Source organism: Podarcis erhardii (assembly GCF_964252035.2).
Source record: "Podarcis erhardii genome assembly, chromosome: 9".
Lineage (NCBI taxonomy): Eukaryota > Metazoa > Chordata > Lepidosauria > Squamata > Lacertidae > Podarcis > Podarcis erhardii.
Window position 1 is genome coordinate 44894541 of NC_138512.1, and position 24698 is coordinate 44919238.

Consider the following 24698-nt stretch of genomic DNA (forward strand, 5'->3'; position numbering starts at 1 on the left):
CCCTGTGGAATGCCCTCCCATCGGATGTCAAGGCGATGGACAACTACCTGACATTCAGAAGACATCTGAAGGCAGCCCTGTTCAGGGAAGTTTTTAATATGTGACATTTTAGTGTATTTTTTATCTCTGTTGGAAGCCGCCCAGAGTGGCTGGGGAAACCCAGCCAGATGGGCGGGGTACAAATAATAAATTATTATTATTATTATTATTATTTACTCTTTCCTCTACCATGTGACTAAGCTCTGTGTTCTGACATCAGAAGTTAGTGTTACTGCTGCCAGAATTCCTTCTCCAGTTGTTCCTTTCCAGCTGACCTTTAGACAGTAAACGAGAGTGCAGAATCATGAACATATGTGCCCTTCCCTAACCAAACGTAAAGCCTATCTGATCTGTTTGGCTGTTTGCTGTAATACAGTTCTTGCAGAGAAATATTATGAGCTAGCAATTTCAAATGTAGGCATGTGGAATGAGCAATATACAGTACAGTGGTACCTCAGGTTACATACGCTTCAGGTTACAGACTCCGCTAACCCAGAAATAGTACCTCGGGTTAAGAACTTTGCTTCAGGATGAGAACAGAAATTGTGCGGTGGTGGCATGGCAGCAGCAGCGGGAGGCCCCATTAGCTAAAGTGGTACCCCGGGTTAAGAACAGTTTCAGGTTAAGAATGGACCTCCGGAACAAATTAAGTACGTAACCAGAGGTACCACTGTATAAGCTAATTGACAAAAGGCACATTAAACCTGGCTTACGGTCACACAATGGAATGTCTAGGTGCCTTTTTTGCAGTGGGGCTTATTATTATTTTTATTCATTTCTTTTCTATATTGCTTTATATTATAAAGAAAAAATCTCAAAGTGGTTTACAGCACATTAACACATTACAATCCAGGATAAAACAAATTGAAACTTCAAGGAAAATATTTCAGATCCTTCTCCAAGTGACATTTTGCTTTCCCCATATTTATTTACTTCCTTAATTTATAGAGTTGCCCCATAGCAGAAGTACTCTAGGAAGCCAATGTGGTGTAGCAGTTAGGATATGGGACTAGGACCTGGGAGATCCAGGTCTGATTCCCCACTCAGTCATGAAGCTCACTAGGTGACCTTGAGCCACTCTTAACCTACCCCACAAGAGTTGTTGTGGGGATTAACTGAGAAAAAGGCAGGCCAGCCAGATGGAAATGTCAGTCGCCAAACTAGCATCCAGAGGTCTCCACATGGTTGCAATTGGACCCATGCGAGTAGTAAAGTGCATCTTGTACCCGACTAATTTCTAACACTGGCTCAGATATGTTGGTATAACTCTCATATGTTGGACAGGGACTATTTATAGTGAGGATAATTGTCTAATACAGTGTTTCTCAAACTTGGGTCTCCGGCCGTTGTTGGACTACAACTCCCATTATCCCTGACCACTGGTCCTGAGTTCAAGTGTTAAGTGAGATGGAGAGAAACTGACACCTGTCCACTTTCTCCACACCAGGCATAATCTAGACCCCTCTCTCATGTCTCCCCTTCACTCACCTCATCACATGCAAATGAATATGAATAGAGCAAGTATATGTATTGCATGCTTTGTTAGTGAGTTATTGGTGACAGGCTAGCCCATCTCCTGAAGTAAATAACTTAAATTAGAACTGTTTCATTTCCATCCCTGTAATTTCAGTGTTATAAACAAGATGAATAATGAAAACTAAGGTGTGTTTCACAGATTATGTTTTTTTATAGGTATTCGCAATGTACACAAGAAAATTATGTTTAATTTGCAGTAGCTTAACAAGGCTAGCATTCTACTTTTAAAAACATTTTGGAAGATCAAATTATTACAAATACTGTATTTCCCAGTGGATGAATTTATCTTTGTTCTTTGGCTAACTAGTTTATGAATAGGGCTTTGCTTTCTTTCTTCACCTGTTGCTTATCTGCGATACTTGTAATTAAGAGCTGGTCTGCCACACAGGAAAACTCTCTTGTACAGCCCTTGTAAGACTTGATGAATTTGTGCTACATGTTTGAATACCCTCCCTAATAAACACACACAAAACCACAAAACTTCTCTGTGCAAAGAAAGTAGCACTTTGGAGAAGACTTCTGTTTGACCTCCACTGACCTGCATTCCACTTACCAGAAGCTGGAGTATGTTTTTTTAACATAGCAATATATTCAGTCCTTCCTCTGCATTCTGAAAACTACACTCCTTGGAAAGCCATGCCTCCTGGTTTTTCTAAATGTGTGGATTGGAATACATTCCATTGAAATTTATTTATTTAGAGCATTTGCACCCCTATCTTCAGCCATAAAAGCTCCCAGAGTGGCTAACATACAGTCACTTTAAACAAGACAGTCCCCGCCTTCAGGATTACAATCTAAAACAAAAAACACAGCACATAATGGGAAAGGGACAGAGAGGGGAACCAAATTGCTTTTGGGTTACCTCAAAATTAAAACATGCTCATATATTCCTTGATTTTGCATAATTTATCATGCTCTTGCTAGCCATGAGTTGAAACAAGCTACACGGAGCATCAGACCCAATTCTTTGCTCAGCATGTTTTTGGATATCTCGGATTTTAGGAGGAACAAGGTACAGTGATACTTCGGGTTACAAACACTTCCGGTTACAGACTTCACTAACCCGGAAGTAGTACCTCAGGTTAAGAACTTTACCTCAGGATGAGAACAGAAATGGTGTGGCGGTGGCACGGCGACAGCGGGAGGCCCCATTTTTAAGAACAGACCTCTGGAACGAATTAAGTATGTAACCAGAGGTACCACTGTATATGTTTTGAGCAATGGCCTCAGCAGTACGGAGGCAAGGCAAGACAACGTTTCAGTGTCACCCTGGACAGCTCCATTAGGGCTTAGGCTGGAGACCCCAATGACATCCAGTAATGTTTGTCTTCTTACACAATGGAAATAAATTTGTGCATTGAGTCTTCTGGTTTCTAAGAGCGGACCTGGGATGTTGTTTCAGCAGCAGCCATCATCAGACTACCTTGAATAGGAGCTGCAGCTCTGTCTCAGTAGCTAGCTCTGTTTTCTGTGAGAGGAGCTCTTAATTTAAAGGAGTCCAGCCTATGTTAGCAGTTGTTGACTGACTCCAATGAAGCCAAAGAGACTGTGATTCTATAGGGTTTCTGTGCTGTAGTCTTCAAGGTCAGAGAAGGGCAACACAACCAGAAAGGCCAGAGAGGCTCTGACACAATGGGCTGCCCTTGCATCAGAGTCTGTGGTTCAGTTGCCCTGAGGGCAATTCCATCTCCTACTCTGAATCCCCAATCTTTTCCTCTAAAGATCATAGACTCATGGCACCAGGTGAGGCAAGAACAGCAAGACACACATCTTTTGAAGCAGCATGCTGATATAACCACGTGGAATGGGGCTTCACAATGGGGAGAACTGAGATGGGGAGAACTGTACCAGCAACTAAAAAATGTATATATGGGCCCACATTGAGTTTACTTGCACAGAAGAGTGTTTAGACCTGAGATGTTAAACTCTGTCCTTTTTTTTAATGAATCAGAGGGTTCTAGGCACATCTAGACTCATTAGCTCAGGCTACACACAGGTGATATGCTTGCAGTGTTTTATGTTCTGTCTCAAACTGTACTATGTAAGAAGGGCTCCTGATTACCCAGGGCAGGGTGGTCCAACTTTTCATCTCAAGTGGGCTGCAATAGTACATCAACATGGAACCTGTGGGTCACACACTACCATGTCATGCGGGGGGAGCGAGGCCAAAAATGTGGTGCTTCCTGCAGCCGTCTTGCTGCCTTCCCAAAGCTGAATGAGTGAGTCACTGGGCTTTGGGAAGGAGGTGCTAGGCTGTCGTATAGTCCTAGAGACCTCATATCTTCTTCCCAAAGCTGGACAAGTGCTAACTAGGCTTTGGGAAGGAGCCTCTACAACCCTGTCAGAGCCCTCATGCCTCCTTTCCAAAGCCCATCACCTTGCTTACTTGGCTTTAGGAAGGCAGCACGAGGGCGGTGGGGTGGCAGTGGCAGCGGTGAAATCAAATGTTGCTGAGGGCCACCAAAAATGGCCTTAGGGCCGCATATGGTCCTTGGACTGTGTGTTGGGCCGCTCTGATGTAGGGTGTATCTTACCCAAGTAAGCCCTGTGGGTTAACGGCTTGATCATGCAAACCTCCATTAGAATGGTTTCCAGAGCCACAGTTCAGTTCATCTCACGCCACACGGGTACATTGTCTGCAAGCCTGGCATATCATTTTGCATGAGCAAGTCCTTGCCATAAATCTTCTTCCATAGTTCATCAGAATGTGATGTCCTTGTCAAATTCTCATTTAGCTCATTTTGTCTGCCTACCCACCACTTTCAGTTAGCTCTGTTGTCCCTTATTCCCTTGCGAATTTGCAGCATTACTGAGTCAATGGGGCTGAACCCTAATGAAGGCTTTTGTTGTTATATTGCAAATATTTGCAAATCTAATAATTCAGCAGCGTGATGGTTGTCATTATATAATCTTTCCTATATGATAGATTACAATATAATAAACACCACGCTGCAGAAATAAGGACCTTTGCGTCCTGAGGTTACTTCGCTACCTGTAAAATGTTTTCAGAGAAAATGTTCTCTCATTCCTGCACTCCTTTTACATCGCATGTAAAGGAGACATTTTATGGATTCGAGTCACGTAGCTCACCGTGGATGAAGGAATTTGGGCATGGGAATTTTGACAGATAAATGATGTTGTGCTGTTTGGCGCAGGAGGAGGGAAGGGGGAAGTAATACTGTCAACAGCAGAGCAATCGCTTCTCGCTTATGCTGATTGAGGCCTCAGGTGGACCTTTGTTTCTGATGCATTAAGGTATTGGGCACGAGTCACACATCACAACATAGCCCAACTTAACAATTAATTGGGATTGAAAGAGAACCTTGTGTGCGGGTGCCTAATGTATCTTAAGTGTACAATTGTTTTTGTTTTATTCTCTATAAACATGGGTGTTGCTTGAGACTGGGGCAACCCAGACAGATGGGCAGCATATAAATAAATTATTATTACTATTGAGAGGGTTTGCCAGGTAAAATGTCAGTGAACTGTTCCTTCTCCCTGTCCAAACATCTTATCCACATAAACATTTTCTCACAATGCAGTTCAGTTCCCCAACTAGTGAAGTTTCTGAAATTTATTTATAGGGTGAGACAAGGAGATAAGAAGGTCCATATATTGCAGGGATCCCAGGCACAGAAATGCATTTGCATCTTTCCCCAGAGGGTCCACCAGGGGAGGCTGGGCCTTCTAGATTAGGGGTGGGAGGTGCTCACACCACAATTGTATCCCCAGGCCCAAAACTGTACTTTTCTCCATAAGACTGAATGGTAGCTATTCAGCTACACGTGAGGAAGTAAATCAACCAGAACACCACTGGGAGGGAACAGCTATGCCTAGCCTTTTTACTGTGATCTAGATATATTTTATTCCTGTGACAAATAATAATATAGGTCAGGCATGGCCAACTCCCAAGAGACTGCGATCTACTCACAGAGTTAAAAACTGGCAATGATTGGGGTTCAGGTCAAAGTTGTTGAGCTTTCTTTAGGGAGGAGGAAAGCCCCATTTTTGGGGGGTGCAGGGCAAAAATGTTGAGCTTTTTTTAGGGGAGACAAAGTTGTAGAGCTTCTTTGGGGGGAACCAGTGATCTACCACAGACGTTCAGTGATCTACCGGTAGATCACGATCTACCTGTTGGACATGCCTGATATACCGGTAGATGATCCAATACTCAGTAGGAGGCTTTAGATTGGTGCATTAAGGCCCCTAGTCTTGTTGATTGGAGGCCATTACCTTTGTCTCAGTGGCAGGTGTGGCCCATCCCGTTTTGCTGGCTGAGGTAAAATGGGAAATTGCCTCCCCCTGCCTTGCTTTCCAAGGTTGCACGGGAAGCTGCCACACAACCCCAGTAGTGGCGGCAGGTGCATATGGGGTACCCAGAGGACACTGCCCCTTGAGGTTCTGCCACCCAAGATGGCTGTTTCAGTCCGCCTCATGGGTTGGCCAGCGCTGCTCAGTGGAAACACTTAACTTATATGTAAGTAGTGAGGATGAATTGGTGACATTGTGATAGAATGGGAAAATCCTGCTCTGTAGCCAAGATTCTGTTAAAGTTCTGTGTCAGTGATAGTGTATTCTATTTTGATGTTTCCTTCCCAGCAGCTCCGTGAGCCAGCTTAGGAATAGCAGACTAGTTCAATAGTAATGCCAAACCATTGTTTGGTTCTGCGTGAAGGATCCTTCTCCTTACACACCATCATTTCCCCCTCACCTTCCTTCTTGGTTTGAGGCAAAACATAACTGGAAATTAGAAGCAAATACAGGTTAATTCTGGTTTGCATTCTGGTGAGCATAACCCATAGTGTGTTGGCATGAATAAAATGACAAACTATGTTTTTCCTCAAACCAAGAAAGAAGAGGGAATTTCAGAGCATGCAGTGAGGAGCGGAAAGTGTGAGAATGAGGGTCCTTGTAGCTTATTCATTTATGTGGCATCCAGCCATGATTTGGTGTAACATTGGAACCAGCCCAGTGGCTGGCCTAAGGCTGCCCAATGAGTTTCATGGCTGAGTAGGGATCTGAATCCGGGTCTTCCACATTCAAGAGCTTTATTGTAACACACAGGAGCCACCTTAGAAATGAATAATTCTTCAAAATGAGATTTCATGGCTCACAGCAGAATCGCAGGCGCTCAGATTCTGGACCCCTTTGCTAATTGTCAGAGTGTTTGGACAGACCAGCCTGTTTACTCACTGTTGCTTTGCCTTCTGGGATTGTGGCTGCTCAGTTTGTAACGGCAGGAAGTTCACCAGGAATCCCTTTTCTTTTGAAATCAAAATAGTACAAAGGGATGGTGTGTGAACAGGAGTAGGTAAGTAAAAACATGATTGATCCTTTCTGGTGGCTAGTACCACTTTCTGTTTCAGCTCAGTTCTTTACCACAGTAAAGTGACAGTTCACTAATATTCTGCTTCAATTTATAGTTGCCACTTTCCCTTTCCTTCCTCCTCCCCCATCCCTTACCACTCCCACTGAGGATTTCTTTTAGGGTTGTGTGTGTGTGTAAAGCAGCCGTATGAGAGGAATAAAATAATTTTGAAGAGAATTATATGGCGAGAATTTTGACAATGAGTGGAAGATTGTAATTACTCTCTTCCATTAGACTCAGTGGCTTTGGACAGATAAGCTGTATTGAAACGTGTGACCAGGGCATGGGATCATGGATTGTCTTTCACTGTTGTCATGGCGACAGTGATGCAGGTGGCCTATAACTGCCTGGCTGTCAGATCTTATACATCAAACTGGTGCTAAGTGAAAATATGTTAGAGGCATTGAGGGGAGGGGGGGATTGCCAGCAGTCTTTGTCGGATCAGGTGGAAGAAAGCTAGCCTCTCTTAAGAAAAGTGTGTGTGTGTGTGTGTGTGTGTAAGAGAGAGAGAGCGAGAGAGCGCAAGCTTTAGGTGGCTTAGAAATAGTTCTTAAGAGAGATCTTTCTTCATAAGGGCAGAAATGGCTTTTTAAAAGTGGGTATAAGACACTACCAAATATATGCATCGTGTATATGTGTAATTATTAGACCCTTTCTAAATGTTTGGATGATACAATTATATGGAAGGCAACATAGGAAAATACATTCCAGCTGCCAGCACTATCAATTCACCCACCCTCAAAGGTTCACGGCAGTTTTTAAAAATATAGTTCTGATGAACACTAGATGGTTGTAGGTAGACCTGGGCATGGAGACCCTGCTAAGACGTAACTGGCAGGGTTTGGGAGGGAACCAGGTTGAATATAGATGATTAAAAGTAAATTTCAGAGACTCATACTAGGTGCATAACCTCAGTTATGATTCTTAAATGTTTCTTAAAAGCAATACTTTTAGTTACTCATTAGCAGTAATCTTATAAAGGCACTTTTTAGCCTACAAAGTGTTGTACAGCAATTATAACATTCTTCCTCACAACAGTCTTGAGGTAAATGGTTGTAATCCCCATTTTAGTTTACTTATCTGAGCAAGAGAGACAGTGGCTGAGTAGAAACTACCCCTTTCACACACACCCAGTCCAAGTACAGCATTTTGCCATTACTCATCCTTACCTGTTCAGTCAGCTAAAGGGTAATGTTTTGTTATCAAACATTTGCCTGGAAGGTCCATTCTTCCGCTGGTAGCTCTCAGAGTTATGCTCATCATGCTGTGCTAGTTGTGTGAAGCAGCTTACACAGATCAGTGATCATGGACTCAACTTATTATAAAATAATGCAGTACTACTCATTTAAGGCACCCTTATAGCTTACTAGCAGCCTTATGCCCTGTGTTGCTTGGGAATTCCAAGAAACCAAAAAAGTGCAGTTTTGAAAGGTTCAGTCTGCCATCTTGATTCAAAATGGTGTCTAATCATATCCAAACACAGATGAAACTTCCTTTATCTCAGGAAACATCATGCAAAATTTAGTTACAGTGTTTTTAGAGATGTCCAAATGCGTAGAGAACAGGGAACTTTCCAAAATACATAGAAGACCTCCTTGACCAGTCTATAATTTTGAAATACTGAGGTGGGTGTTTTGGACAGTGAAAGTGTGATCAGTTCCTTCATATTCCACTGTTTCCCTATTGATTGGTACTGGAGGCATTGTGACTGCTCCTTAGTTTTTGTTTCAGGCTGGTACCCCTTTGGGTTCTCCTTTTGAACCTTAAAACATAATTTGGATTCATTCTGTTCTCTTCCTTTGATCTGCCTGTCGTTAGACCAAGGACATGAAACTTCCACTTGAACTGTAATTTTTGTTTTATCCTGCCCTAGTTCTCCTACGTAAATACTGCAATGGAAGTGGGAGGCTAGGACAGCCTGCTTACACCCTTCCTTGCACAACTGGCTTTCATGTTTCCCCACAAATACCACCCCCTGATTCTCACAATAGCTAATACAGTGGTACCTCGGGTTAAGTACTTAATTCGTTCCGGAGGTCTGTTCTTAACCTGAAACTGTTCTTAACCTGAAGCACCACTTTAGCTAATGGGGCCTCCCAGTGCTGCCGCGCCGCCGGAGCAAGATTTCTGTTCTCATCCTGAAGCAAAGTTCTTAACCTAAGGTACTATTTCTGGGTTAGCGGAGTCTGTAACCTGAAGCATATGTAGCCTGAAGCGTATGCAACCCGAGGTACCACTGTATAGGTTAACTATCAAATTTGGTGGCAAAGAGTCTACCAATAGACCAATCTTTATGTATCCTTTGAGGTAAGGATGACTAACTTGCCTCTTAAGATCCTCTAATGAACCCTAAGTTGTGCTTGTGGACCTGTTAACAGTTTTACTTTTCTTGACAAAGGCTCATAATGAGAATATTAGGTAGCTTTAGTCTTCATAAGTGTTCCATCTCCATCTTGCATTTCTGAGATTTTCACTAAATGATTTGGTATAGACTTCTGTAATTTTGCTAAAATTGTGGCTTCTTGGTTCACTTGTTTCAACCCTGACGTTTTGTGAACTATTACAATTTATAAAAACAATGATAGATAGAAATATGTAACCATAACCGTAGCCTAGTGTAGGAAACATATTATACTGTTAGACTGACCCTCCCTGGGTATATACCCATTGGCCACCCCCACCCTGAATACCCTTTTCTGGTGGGTCTAATAGGCTCTGAAGAAGAAGGAAAGCCACCTCTGCTTAACCATCAAAGCTAAAATGAGCATTTCCTTAGCCAAGTTAAACTGTCCAGTTTGGGAAGGTCTGTTCTCATCATGCCTTGCGCTGCATTTTTAGGGAGCTCAGGAAATTGTTCCTGTTCTCCCATCAACTGATTGGGAAGAAGTGGTAATTGCAGAATTGCTTCTGGAAGCGTGCCAAAAGAAATGTGCAGAAGGGTATTCTTTAAATTCAGCCCTTCATCTTTCTACAAATGCACATCTCACTAGTGGTTTACACTTGCTTGCTTTCAAGTTACTGCCTGTCCCCTTAAATTTAGTCAGTGGTGCAATTAGATAAATTTAGTCTTCACTCACTGGTCTTAAGGCAGACCCCTCTTTAGATGTTGCACATTACTTCAATTGTGTCAACATGTGGTAAGCTAGCCCCGCTGTGTTTAGGGACACCCCCACCCACCTGCTCTTTCCGCGGAGAGGGATCCTGGAGTTCTGCCCTGACACCCTGCGCCGACTGATGTTTAGTACCACAAGATGAGAGTATTCTGCAAACAGAGAGTTCACAGTGCTCCTTTTGTGGTCTGGGTTCTGTGTCAGGCTTCTTCCCTGGAACGTTCTGTGACTTCACAGAAGCAGGGAAAGAGCCGTCACCTGCTTTCTCTCTGGCCTCCTCTCATGATTCCCTTCTTTCCTTAGCCTATTCTCACATCACCCAGGGGCCTCTTGGTTCCTCGCTTTCCAACCATCTGCCAAGAACTGGCAGGATGACTGGGAGGAGGAAGACAATCCTGGGGCGGGATGTTGCTGGGACTGGGACACACTGGGTCAAGCAGGGTGTGGGGAAGGGAGTACTCACAGGGTGATAGAGGATGGTGAGGGGAATGAAGATCAGTGCACATAAACCAGAGCAGCAGGACCCAAACACTGCAGGCTCTGAGGTATAGCGAACAGTGGGAGTGGAGCTGTAGCAGGCAAGGGCCCACAGGCCAGCTTCCTGGCTAGCCAGGTGGGACTTGTTGGCTCTGGGAGGAAGGGTGTGATTCCTCAGCTGGAGTAGGCTTGGAGCAGGTGAGGATCGTATGCCTCGTCAAGCCCAGATGCTGCAATCAGAATGCAGAGTACAGAAAGAAAGCAGAACTGAGGTGCTGTGTCTGCTCAACTGCCCGTGTTGAGGGACGTTGGCATCTATGTTCCTAGACTTCTAAAGGACTGTCCTTTGGGTTTGACTCTGGACTGTATTCTGACTGGCGGACTTCAGACTTGGCTACTTTGAGTGACCCTCGACTGCATTTCCTGACCTTTGGCCTTTGCTTGTGTGGACTGACTCTCAAACTTTAGACTTTGGATTTGACATACTGACTTGCTGCCAGGTAGGCCGGGGGCTCATTTTCTTCTTGTTTCTGTCATGGCTCTTTTCAAGTGTGATGTTTTCTGGCTTTGTTTTCAAGTACCCCTTGTGAGGCAAATTGGCAATGGGAATACTCTTTGTTGCATTTGTAGGCTGTGATTCTCATGCTTGAGTTTCGGTGCATATATTTGTGCTTTTTGATATTTTAGTGTATTTTTGGTTTTTGTGGAAGCCGCCCAGAGTGGCTGGGGAAACCCAGCCAGATGGGCGGGGAACAAATAATAAATTATTATTATTATTATTATTATTGTATTTCAAAGGTAAGACGGCTTGTGCCATTGTGATGCAGCAATCTATATGCTTAGCTTCTAAGCAGTTAAAATGGTACAGTTATTCAGCTCTTAGAACCATTTTCTTACCACAGGATGGTTTAGCTGGTGAAGACACATTCTGTTTCTGGCATGTGGCAGATCGATGCTCTTTGGATGTTAATGGCTGTAGGAACCAGAGGGGCTGTTGCCTGAGCAAAGTTATTACCTCATTATCCATGGCACAGGGTTAGCTGTAAGGTTTGACCATCTGTGCTCATGCAGAGTGGGGTGGGGGGAGGAGATGGACAATACCAATAACATATTTCAAAGTGATACAGCTTCCCAGCCAAGGTTGCAGTTCACAGCATAATCACAGACCTCCACAGTTTTGTGCATTTGCGTTGCTGGGGTCGGCCTCTACCGTCTGCAGATCACGCTTCCAGCTTAGCCTTTTGTTAGTTTTCTCTTGTAGTGCTTTGTCAGGTAGGACCCATTCTGTGTTTGTAGGCTGCTAGGAAAGTATAAGGTGGTCTGTGTCTCATAAACATTTTTACCCATAAAAACAAAATAGCTACAAAGAATGGAAAGGAAAGGAGCTAAATTTGCACTGCCCTCTGCTTTTTTTTTTTTAGTACAAAATGTTAGCTTATAAGTGCTAATTAATTGGTAAACATTCAGTTAAACATTAACACTGGTAAAGAGCTTTTGTAATGACAGATGCAGTTGCAGCACAATTGATAACAAGCCATTTTTAAAAGCCAATATTGGAATTATTTTGTTTAAAAGCTGTATCTTAGGCTTGGGGGGGGGAACCTTGCGTGCTTTTATTATTTTGGGTGAGGTCTTGGTTCTTTTCAATCATTTGAATGAAAATATTTGTGTTGTTGCTAGAGGTTGATGTGTCCTCCAATTTTTTTTCATTGCATCAACTGTACATATTGTGTTCCTGTAATTGGCAGCCTGTAGCTCCTTGCAGGAGAGCAAAAGCTGCTGTTAGTGTCTGCCTCAGACAATCCAATAGTGCATAATGGGAAGGGGGAGGCTTCCTGTTACAATAAAGTCAGCTACCGCCAGGATGCATGTCTCCCTTGGAAGAGTTGTCTGTATTTGCATGTGAGTGGTTTCCTGCCACACTAGAAATTGATTCAAGTACATGACTGTGGATGCTCTCTCCATATTTCCTTACTTTCCTCTTTTTAGCTTGTTTACAAATAATTAATTGTAAGGTTTATCACCATGTTTTGTTTTGTTTTTAGATCAAGTTTTCTGTATCTATAGCTGACACGTTATCCATGCATGGCGCTTTATAGGAACAAAGTGTATGTAGAACTTTTGCTTCAGGCTACAGACTCCGCTAACCCAGAAATAGTACCTCGGGTTAAGAACTTTGCTTCAGGATGAGAACAGAAATCATGCACCAGCAGCGCGGCGGTAGTGGGAGGCCCCATTAGCTAAAGTGGTACCTCAGGTTAAGAACAGTTTCAGGTTAAGAACGGACCTCCAGAACGAATTAAGTTCTTAACCCGAGGTACGACTGTAACAGATTAATAACTGATTGCCTGTTAGCTCTGGGTTACAGAGGGATAGTGAAGGCTGGGAGGAGAGAACCTCAGAAAGGCTTAAAGGTTACAGCTGTATGCAAATGGCCTCTTGTAACTGCCCATCCTGTTTGTGGGCAGCAGAACATTTCACCTAGTTTCTCAGGATGTGGAACTAGCAGTGGTAGTAGTGCAGTTTATTTTTTCCTGAAGTTTTGTTATTTTGCTGCCACCGCAAATGGCGGCAGTAACTGTGTTAGCAGCCTGGACGCCATTTTGCATTCTCCACAATGCCCCCGAGAGAAAGTTCTGCAAATAGATTGTTTTTTGGGGAGAGGGGTAAGCAGTGAGAGAAAGAAAAATCTTAGATGAAAGTCTTCTGAAAAAATTCAGCTCAACTTTACTGGGTTGAGAGAGAAGATATTGGAGGAGCAAGGTGAGTGGAAAATTGTGAGTCAGGGAGCGTAAAGGGTTAGTAGACTCCCCAAATATTGGATGGTAAGTCATTGAATTTTGCACATTGGTTTTAATAGCCAGTTAGATTTTTGGATGCAGGTCTTTAGTCACTATATCATATGAGACACTTATTTGCTCCAAATTACCAAATGTAACATAAAATTAATTGACGTGGAGGAAGCAAGTTCTGTTTCCAAAACTTAAAATATAGCGTCACAGGAGTTTATCAGAATTCTTCTCTCGATAGCCTTGGTGAGAGAATTCCATTAAACAAAAAAGCAGTTTCTTTCCCATTGATGCAACACCTCAATATTGGCAGACGACCCTGAGGTTTTATAACACACACATACTATTTCTCTAACACTGGGGTTAGACTGCAACTCATCCTTGACTGTTGGCCATGCTGGCTGGGGCTGGTGGGAGTAGGCACAACAATATGTTGAGGGCCACAGGCTTTCCACCACTGCTGTAGCGAGAATAGTGCAGGTTCTGGGTCAGTGAAATACTTGTATCTCTCTTCAGCTTGAGAAATTATTTTTTATTTCCTAAAAATAGTCCAACAACATATGAGGGCTCCAGATTGGGGAAGATGTCTGTAGCAACACATTTTAACCAAATATCTATAAAAAGTTCCAAGCCCTTCACTATGCTTAGTGTATGCTCCCCATAGTGCAGGTTAGCTGGGTTGCATCTGTGATAAAATGGCTTATTGACAGTTTCCACCTGACAAGCCCCCTCTTTCTGCATAATTGCCAGATCGAGTTGATCCACTGGATGCAAGTTCCCAGGTTTCTAGTTTTAAAGGCATATATATTTAATTTGGTCACCTCTTGTATGTTCAGCTGAACTCCATTGCTAACATCTACTTATTTCATGGTCTCTGAGGCAGAGCAGAGTTCAGTGTGATCTTGCCAGCTTCAGTTCATTTTGTATGAAAGGCACTACTCCTTCAGTCTTTCCTCTGCCAAAGATGCCTCCTTGTGACTGTATCCTTTGGCATACTGCTCTTCATTATCAGCATGACATTCCTAGGTAAGAGCAGGGCTTAGATCCCAAGAGCCAGTGATCATTCAGCAAAATAACATTCAGCATGAAACGAAACAATGATATAATACTCCAAGCTGACTGGGAGATAGTGAAGACAGCTGTGCAGACTGCAAGCTTGTACTTGCCTGTTCCACAACCATACTTTGTGAATATAAAATATCCTATCTATCATATCGGCCCCAGACACACTGACCAGATGTTTGGAAGCTGTGGCTGGATGGTTACGTGGGAGCCAGTTGAAGCTAAATCCTTCGAAGGCAGAGGTCCTCTGGCTGGGACGGGACGATATGGGATTGGGGGAGCAACTCCCATCTCTTGCGGGGGCGCAATTAGTGCCAGCACCATCCGTTAAGAGTTTGGGTGTAATCTTCGACACCTCCCTTTCCATGGAGGCGCAGATTGCAGCTATAACAAAGGCAGCATTTTTCCATCTCCGCCAAGCTAAGCAGTTGGCTCCTTACCTCTCTCGCCCTGACCTAGCCACTGTGATCCACGCGACAGTCACCTCCAGACTGGATTATTGTAACTCGCTCTACGTGGGGCTGCCCTTGAGACTGACCCAGAAACTCCAGCGGGTGCAGAATGCTGCAGCAAGACTCCTTACGGGGTCTTCACTGCGAGATCACATTCACCCGGTGCTATACCAGCTGCACTGGCTCCCAGTGGAGTACAGGATCAGGTTTAAGGTGCTGGTTTTAACCTTTAAAGCCCCATACGGCCTAGGACCCTTGTACCTACGGGACTGCCTCTCCTGGTATGCCCCACAGAGAAACTTACGGTCTTCAAATAAAAACATCTTGAAGGTCCCAGGCCACAGAGAAGTTAGGCTGGCCTCAACTAGAGCCAGGGCTTTTTCGGCTGTGGCTCCGACCTGGTGGAACACTCTGTCACAAGAGACTAGGGCCCTGCGGGACTTGACATCTTTCCGCAGGACCTGCAAGACAGAGCTGTTCCGCCAGGCCTTTGGCCAGGGCACAGCCTGACTCCCTCCCTCGGCAATCTTCGCGGAGCTCTGGCCAATGGTGGCCAGTGGCTTGAATTTAATTACTTTTATAATGAATGATTTTAGAGTGGTGTTTGTGCTGTACTTTTGTACTGTTTTATTGTTGTTAGCCGCCCTGAGCCCGGCTTCAGCTGGGGAGGGCGGGATATAAATAAAAAATTTTATTATTATTATTATTATTATTATTATTATTATTATTTATTATTATTATATTGTAGGGGGCTCACACAATTGCCCCTCTTATCTCTATTCTGTTGTGACAAGGAAGAGGGCATGTGTGGCGGGCTTCAGACAGTGCTAGAAACGAGCCAGGCATCACACGTGTTTTGTGACTGGTGTGGGTCCAGTTGCGACCATGTGGAGATCCCTAGATGCCAGGATGGTGACTGACATCTCCACTTGGCTGGCCCCTCCAGCTTTCTTAAGCAGCTAAGTGGGAAGCTTATTTATTGCATTTATATCCCATTGGGACCACAGTGATTCCTGTAGCTTGGTGTCTAAACAACATTTATCAATCACTCATTGGCTGAAAACACTGACTGGTGGGAGTAGCTAACTTCACTCATTTCACAGAAATCACTTAGATCAGAACCTGAACACTTTGCTTCATAATTTTCTTTCAGGAATGTTAGAGGCATACCTTGAACCTTCATTCTTTTTTTTAAAGAAATAGTCTAGGCCCACTACCTGGGGTTTTCACTGTAGGTAAACGTGGGCGCCATGGGTTGGCAACCCTCTCATTTCTTGAGGGGGCATTGAGAGGGCAAGAATGGCCATTTTTTATTCTTCCTAGTATCCTTTCTGTGAAAGAGCTTTCTCATTTTCGTTTATCCTTACAACAATTCTGTGAGATTGGCTGTGGTGATTTACTTCAGGACAACCATTAAGTGTCATGACCAAGTGAGGCATTTAAACCTTCATTTCCCATACCTAGACACACTACTGAACTAATTGTACTCCCTACTAATTGTACTCCCTACACCCGCCATTTTCTCTCCCTCCCACCTCAGCAACCTGCACAGTCAAGAGGAAGTGGTACATGTGCCCCACAAAACAGCCACCAGCAGAGTGAACTGGCTCCAGATGATTAAGCCAGTGAGTTAGGTGGCAGGCCATTTTCTTGCTGCCATTTTCTGTTTTGTTGCATTAGGAACCCAGCACCCCAGCTTAGCCTTATAGACCTAAATCCACAGTGGTTATTCCGGCATATTCATGTATGAATCATGCCCGTAAGTGTGTCTGTGACGTGTTCTATATGCTTAAACAGAAGCTAGCTTGGTATGGTGCCCTTTGTGCTGCCTCTGCTCTGCTTTATGTGTTCTGGGAAAAGCGAAGCAGTGTGACCAGTTTGGACTGAGGCGTATTAACAAAAGCAGCATGATTGCTTGGAGTATTCTCAAGGCTGCCTGTGCTGTTTTTGGCTGCAGCCCATGTTATGTCACTCGGTTACTGTCATAACCTCTGAAGGTCAGCAAATTCACCTAGCATGATTCCTTCATTCTTTTCCCCTCCCATCTTCATTCCAGGCTCTTGTTCAAGCTGCTTAGGTCTTTTTTCTTTGTACTCCTCACTTAGTAGGTCACGTTTCTGCCTCATCTAGCTGTGCATTTCAGAGTAGCTGAGGTCAGGTTAGAAGTGAAATTGGGAAGTTTGTTTTTCAGGTTTTTGGTGTGTTTCTTTTAGAGAGACCGGCCGATCTGGATACACAGGCTCTGTGTCCTACTTGGAAGCATTAGTAATTTGCAGTTGCGAATATTATGGAAGCGGCTGTAGCTAACAATTGCTAGATGTTGCCATTCTCCTTCAGCTGGAATACTCAGGGCAGCATGGTAAAGTCCAGTCTAGAGAGTTGTGGGTCTTGGAGCCATTTCTAATGGAAAGTGCCCTGAATATTGCTATTTTTGAATAGTACTAGGCCTGAAAGCAAGTAATAATTTTCTAGTGCTTGCACTGCTCTACCCTCTCACGCCCTACCACAGACAAACATGCTACTCAGAGAGAGAAGCAATTAGATGTGCACATACATAACTTGTAGAAGCAAGTTCACCTATTCTTACACCTCAAGCACTCGGCATTTCCCTTCTGCCTGATGGGAGGCAGCCTGCTTTTTGCAGACAGTGCCAGCGATGGCAGTGCACTGTGTTGTTAGATTCTGGACTTGAGAACCAGCTGCTTGCTGGGCCCAGATTTTGGAAAAGGTGGGGGGGATCACCAACAACTGTTGGCCAGGAGTGCTTTTACCCAGTTTGGGCTGGTGAGTCAGCTGTGCTTGTTTTTTTAGCGAAGGTGGATCTGACTGTGGTCATGTCAAGACTGTGTTACTGCAACACCCTGTATGTGGGGTTGTCATTGAAGACCATTAGAAACTTAAGCAGGTTCACAATACAGTTCTAGGATTTTTGAGCAGAGCCATCGTTGTGGGCTTCCCATAGACATTTGGCTGCCCAGTGTGGGCTATGGGATGCTGGACTAAATTGGCCTTTGGAGTGATCCAGTAGGGCTCTTTATATTATATCCTTTAAAAAAGTAAAAAGCTTCTATTTCTGCTTTTGGTATTCCTGGTGGAACAGCCCATTGGGTTTGTTACCTTGGGACGGGAGTCTAGGACCATGAATTCATAGATTCTATGCTTGAACAAGATTTGCACATGACCTTTTTTCCTGTTAACTGTGACACTCTCTAAGAGGTAGGACTAAAATAGAAACAGGGTGGTCTGGAGAGATGTGACTGAGTGACTCTAACTTCGCCTGTGGGCAATCCAGAGTTTTGCCTGGGTCTTCATGACTCTCTAAAACAATATACTTGGTTGGGGGTGGGGAGCTGATGGTTTGAATCTATGTTTTCCAATCTTAGTAAAAAGCTGCAGGAAAAGATTGCTGTTTTGTATTGGCCTTCAGTTAACCGATTTTCACACACGACCTGCTTGCTTTTTTAGGCGTTATTATTTCTGGACACTTTGTGTTATGGTGTCAGGGTTAATTGGGTGGGATCCCTCAGTGGAATAATAATTTGCATGCAGGTTCAATCCCTGGTATTTACAGTTTAAAATGTCCAGGTAACAAGTGATGTGCGACACTCCCTAATGCCCGGGGAGCTGCTGTCAGTCACAGTTGGAAGAGACCGCAAGGGTTATCTAGTCCAGCCCCCCCATAGTGTAGGAATCTTTTGCCCAACATGGGACTTGAACCCACAGCCCTGAGATTCAAAGTCTCACGCTCTACCCACTGAGCTTAGGTGGACAAATTGTGTGACCTAGAACAAGACAGCTTCTTTTTTTTATTTCTTATTTAGAACAAGTGGATGTGGCACAAGGAAGAGAACTGTAGTCATCCACGTTTTTCTATCAGATTTTTCTTTTAGATATATTTTTTTTGTTGGATTTTGTATCTGCACAGTCAGTTGAGCGTAACACTTTTCTGCGATTGCATTAAGCTGATGCAAGACCAGTTTCCAGTCGTATTTTCTGTAGGGAAGGGTAGCATTTTATTTTGCTCTTCATCAGTGTTTTGCAAATATTCCACTTGTGCTTAATAATACCTGTATCTCCGAATGAATTGTCCTAATCATTAATGAACCGAGTCAAAGAAATGGACCCAATACCATTAAATTGGATGGTTCTGTATAGCATCTGGTTCATGTTGACTGCAGAAATTGGATAGCCAATTTGTTTGTTTTTTGTAACAGAGAAAAATACATCGAAATGCCACTAGTATAGGTGGGTGCCTCCCTTCCTTTTGGTTTGCTGTTGCTAGACCACATCGTGATGGAATGTCATTGTGAGCTTGCTGATAGATGCAGGAGAAGATTAATGTTCCTTCTGTCAACTAGGTAAAAGAAGAATCTGGTCCCTAAACACTAAATATTGTGAATCATCTGGGCTGTTTACAGAGATGTCTGGAATTTGGCAGTAAATTTTAGCTGTGTGCTACCTTGTGAATGCAGAAGCTTTAAGAGCAGTGTTCCAGGTTATATTTGTGCCTAGTGGGCTAGCGTGAGTTTCAGCTTGCACATTTAAAAGTACAAAGCAAACAAAATCTTACATTTAAATTACTTAAATAAAAAGAGAAATAGGCTCATATAACTAAAAAAATTCAATTTAAATGTTGAATGACAATACACAAAGAGGAATGAAAGCACTGTCCTATCATAAATTGCTCCCCAAGTATGTGGGGTTTCCTATAATCAAGCAGCATACTGTATAAATTTTATGAAATAAATAAACATGAACCTGTGTAGATGTTAGTTTTTTGGACTTGGGCAGAGGAGACACTTGGCCATGAAATTCATTGAGTGACAATGGCAGGTCACTCCCTCTCAGCCCCAACATATTTCATGGGGTTGTTGAGACACGACATTGTCTTGTACACTACCCTGAGCTCATTGTAAGGAAGATATGAGCATAATGTAATGTGAATATGCAGTCCATCATTTTATTTTTATTTGAGAACAGTTTTCAACTACTTCAGCCTTCGAGGGCAATCTTATGCATGCCTACTTTGAAGTAAATCCCACTGAGTTCAGTGGGTTTTACTACCATGAAAATGTGCCTTGGATTTGTAGCCTTAGATGATTTTCCATTGGCTTCAGCAGGTTTACAGCTAAACTTAACCTGTATTGCTTCATTCCGCCACAAATTTGACTGCCTTTTTGTCCCTCAACCCCAGAGACTGCCTGAAAGGAAGCTGGAGGCACAACAAAGGCAAATTCATTTCTAGAGAGCAAACCTCTGTCCCCCAATCACAAAATTGTTGTCTGAATCAAACCCAAATAACCAGTTGCTGCGCTTCCATTTCCTGTTCTGCTGTTGCCTCTGCCCTGGCTCCTGATGGTACACATTGAAATGCAAATGACAGCAGTAATTGGCTGAGAGATAAACCACAATGAGTGACTGAGCCATGCAGCAGGGAGTTAAGTGGCTAAGTGACAATTATTGCGCTGCATCCTCCAGGATCATGAGCAGCAGCACCGTTTGTTCTGGGATTTAAAGGAACTGTAACACTTTAATTGGAGGGCTTTTTTTTAATTATTTGGTTAACGTGGCTCACATAGTTTCTCCTCTGGTTCAGCTTTAGCATGAAGTAGGGTTGGGAAAGGGGCTTTTGCTTTCCCTTGTTTTATTCCTAAGTCTTATACTTGTTTATCATATTTTTCTTTTATTATTATTAGGTATTTTCATGTCTTTAAAACACATTGCAGTGCTTCTGGGTGGGCAGAAGGGAAGTAGATGGAGAAAGTTGGTAATTAACACAGAAACTAAAGGTGACGTCCAATTAAGTCATATTTGGAGTAGGCCCACTGAAAGCAGTGGATTTTCTTGGTTTCAGTGGATGTACTCAGAGTATGAGTAACATTAGACATCTCCCTAAGGCTGTATGTTTTGAATGACTGTTCAGCTGAAGGAACACTGGCAGTAGCAAGTTAAAATGGAATCTTGCAGTGGAGTTTTAAATGAACAGTTTTGGGCGATGCAGATTGCAGGCGTGGCCCCATTTTCCCTACCCCTGGCCATTCCATCTGTGTTGGGGCCTGCAGCAGGATGTGTGTGTTTGCTTTAAAAGTACTTCTGCCCCACTCTTTAACCAAAAAGAGTCCTGGGAGCTTTTAAAAAAACCCAGTAAGAGCATCCATGCCTAACATAGGCATGTGCCCCACTGGAATTTTACTTACAAGGGAACAAGACCCTTGAACTGAACCCCTGCTCTGAGTACTTGTTTCTAAAGTTATTTTAATAAAGCAATACTCTGCTTCTCTGCAATTTCCTGGGGGCCTGAAGATTACACACACTCCCTTCCCAACATTCCCTGAACTCTTGCCCACATTGGGGCTTGTCTTCCTCAATGGCAAGCTCTCTTATCATCTCCACAATATGCACAGAGCCCAGTCCATGTTCTTCTAGCCCAGGGGTAGGCAAACTAAGGCCCAGGGGCTGGATCTGGCCCAATTGCCTTCTCAATCCAGTCTGCGGACGGTCCGGGAATCAGCGTGTTTTTACATGAGTAGAATGTGTGCTTTTATTTAAAATGCATCTCTGGGTTATTTGTGGGGTATAGGAATTTGTTCTTTTTTTATTAAAAAAAAATAGTCCGGCCCCCCACAAGGTCTGAGGGACAGTGGACCGGCCCACAGCTGAAAAAGGTTGCTGACCCCTGTACTATCCAGTCTAGCATACCAGAATCTGGAGCCATTCCAAGCCCAGGTTTTGCTTAGGACTCAAGTTCTCACTTCCTGCCTGACAGCCATGAAAGGTTTTGGTAGGCCTTGCTTTGAGTCTTGCTTTGATGCCAAAGTTGTTCTAATAAAACCACACTCTGCTTAGACCTCTTATCTGCATTTTTCTGGGTTCCTGGAGAACCTTCTATCTGCAGTGGAGTCTGGTCCATTAGGATGAATGGGGTCCTGCCCCACCAAACTCAGTCTGCCCCAGTGAGCCCCCATCTGCCTGCCTTCTAACTTACTATCAGTTCATGGGGTGGCACTGACTGCCGGCTTCCTCCTCTTTAATCTAAGACTGCATTCATATATTTAAAGTAGTATGATGCCACTTCAAATAGTTGTGGTTTCCCCCCAAAGATTTCTGGGAGCTGTAGTTTAAGAGTGTTGAGAGTTGGTAGAAGACCCCTGTTCTTCTTACAGAGCTTCAATTCCCAGAGTTCCCTATGAAGAGGGATTGTTAAACCACCCATCGAATTGTAGCTCTGGAAGGGGAATAGAAGTGCCCTACCATCTTCCAGTGCCTTAACTAACGAGAGCTCCCAGAATTCTCTGGGGAAGCCATTACTGTTTAGGAGAATCATAGCGCTTAGAAAGTATGGTGTGAATGTAACCTGAGCGATGCCCATGTTGAACTCGATATGAAAAAGTATGGCAACAAAAGCAGAATTAGTTGGCTAGGCCTGTCATTGACTTTGGCTCCCCCTACTGTTAGTCTCCCTGCCTTCCTCCCTACCAGTAACAAACTTAGTTGGTCTCTACTGGAAGAATTTTTTATTTTATTTTGTTTAGTCACCACCGTATTTAGCACTCTCGGGTACTGCTAAATCACTGCTTAGTGGTGACAGTGATGCCATAAAGATTTGCTCTTATTTGTAAACTGAGTAAAGCACCCAACTCGGTGGATGCTTCAGGAAATAAAACCGGTAATTTTTATGCTGATGCAATGACAGTTTCAGAATGTAGGAGACAACTGCATGTTTGCATGCTCTGGATGTTGGGGAGAAGGGTTTTGAAACTGTAACTTCGAGCTGGTGATTGAGCTGGTGTGTCTCCCCTATCGCCATCCTTTTTTCCTTTTGTGTCATGAATGAAAAGGCTGCCTTATTATGGATATTGTAATCCACTCCAGGAGCCTTTCTTGGCAAAAGAGCAAGGTAAAATGATTTAAACAAACAAATAAACAATGGCTGTTCTTATTTGGGAGCTCTGTATGCACAGGGAATACTTTATGCTGAGGAAAATTAAAACTTGTGAGGAGGTCTGAATGAGGCTTCCCATATGTTCAATTCAGAATGTGGAATCGGAGGCCATTGTATTAATTATTAAACGCTAGCCTTTGGGGAGGAAAGGTAGACCCAGATTCTGGCTGTGCATTTAACGCCATAGTGGCCGTGAAGTTCAGGAAGAAGAGCCTTTTAGGAGTCGGCAGGATTAGAGGGCTAGGATTGCTGTGTGGAACGGAGCAGTCAGAAAATTGATTGGGTGCAGCATAAAACAAAACATTAGGGCGTGATAATTCATAGCACTTGCACAGAGACAAGAAGAAGTTTATCTAGTTGATCCAGTAACCTGAAAGGGAAAAATGTTTATATATAAAATTTGAGGGGAGAGGCTGCTTGATCTGTGGGATGCATTGCTACAGTGGATTGGGGCAGGGGTGGGGGGAGAGGTTTAGTCAAAGAGCCACAACAATATTTTATTTATGTTGTTCCTTAAAATATTTATGGCCTGCCCTTCATTTATATAGATCCCAGAGCAGGGTGTGCAGTACATGATATAAACATAACAATAAAACAATCAGAATAGAATCTGCTAAAAACAAAACACACTGCAGCAGAGCTGGTCAAAGAGTAAAGCTCTTAAAACACCTGCACCAATAGACAAGTCTTGACCAGGTGCCAAAGTGATAGCAATGTCAGCACCTGGCATAGTACTAATGGGAGGGCACTGCCACCAAGAAGGCCCTCTCATGTATCACTACATAATGCACTTTCCCTAACAATGAGATGTGGAAAAGTGTCAACTCCCTTAGAAAATTTCAAGTCATGGTCAGGCTGGTAAAGGGAGAGGTGTTCCTTTGAGTATTTGACTCCTAAGCTATCTCGATCTATAGAAGCAAGTCCCTAACACTGAATTTGGCTCAGGAAATAAATAGGCAACCATTTTACACAATTTAACCAAATCTGGATATTAATAATAATAATAATAATAATAATAATAATAATAATAAAATAGTGCACCTTTTTGTAAATGAGCTCACAAAAGTCACTAGCCTGCAATATAAATGAATGCAGTTAAACAAGTCTGCTGGAGTTTGGCAGAAGAGAGGTGGGAAATCTGTCAGTTCTGAAAGTTTGCTGGGCACAGAGGTGGGGTTGAGTACTGCATCCCTCTTCTGCCAATCCCTTCAGTTGCCTACATGGAACTTAATGCAGCCACCTGCATGATGGCTGTGTTTTGCCTACATTGTTGAAATCTGTATGCTTTGAATACCAGTTTCTGGGAATTGCCAATGGAGAGAGGTTCTGTTTCACTCGCCTCCTGGCCTCTGTCTGGTCACTGAGAACAGGATGTTCTTATGCAGCTTCTTTTCCCGTGTGGCTACCAGGCTAGCGCTTAGATACAAGCTGGGATAGTTGATCTCTGCTGTCTGCATTGTCTGTTAAAAGGAAGAAGGGAAAAAATTACCCCCAAAATGAAATAACCCTGTAAACATTGAAAATACTCTTCTAAAATGAAGCCACATCTTAAAGGACCCAAGGAAATTGGTGAACCACATTGACATTTGGGTCTTCAGCAAATCCTAATGCTCTACAAAAATATTTTATAGACTCGCTTTCTGTCTGTATGCCATTTCTCAATCAGATCTGGATTCTCTGAATAGCACAGAATGTTTTAGAAATAGGTTTAGATGACCATGCACATAAACATTTACAGCATAATAGTCAATAATAATTTCACAGCATAGCCTGCTGTCTAGGTATGGTTAAGACTCTCTGTGTAACCAGCAGTTCCTCCCTGTACAATTGGGGAAGATTGAAGCAGGTAAGATTTTGCTCATGCACAGTAAGACATAATGTATGACTTGCTGTGATGTGTGGACCTGGCCAATGCAACCCAAG

At 43.3% G+C, this 24698-nt stretch overlaps 1 protein-coding gene across 2 annotated transcripts in view; it reads left to right on the top strand.

The window, feature by feature from the left end:
* MAML3 (mastermind like transcriptional coactivator 3) overlaps positions 1-24698 on the top strand; it is a gene marked incomplete at its 3' end in the record, with an annotated part of 271284 nt that overhangs the window by 20808 nt on the left and 225778 nt on the right. Inside the window, exons 1-2 of one of the 2 annotated variants that reach the window (XM_081876070.1) lie at positions 10135-11030; positions 16374-16458. The exons of the other annotated variant lie outside the window; for it this stretch is intronic. Coding sequence (XP_081732196.1) covers positions 16447-16458 — 12 coding nt within the window. The 5' untranslated portion in view covers positions 10135-11030; positions 16374-16446. Of the gene's footprint in view, positions 1-10134; positions 11031-16373; positions 16459-24698 lie in introns of those variants that run through there. 2 annotated transcript variants of the gene reach the window in all.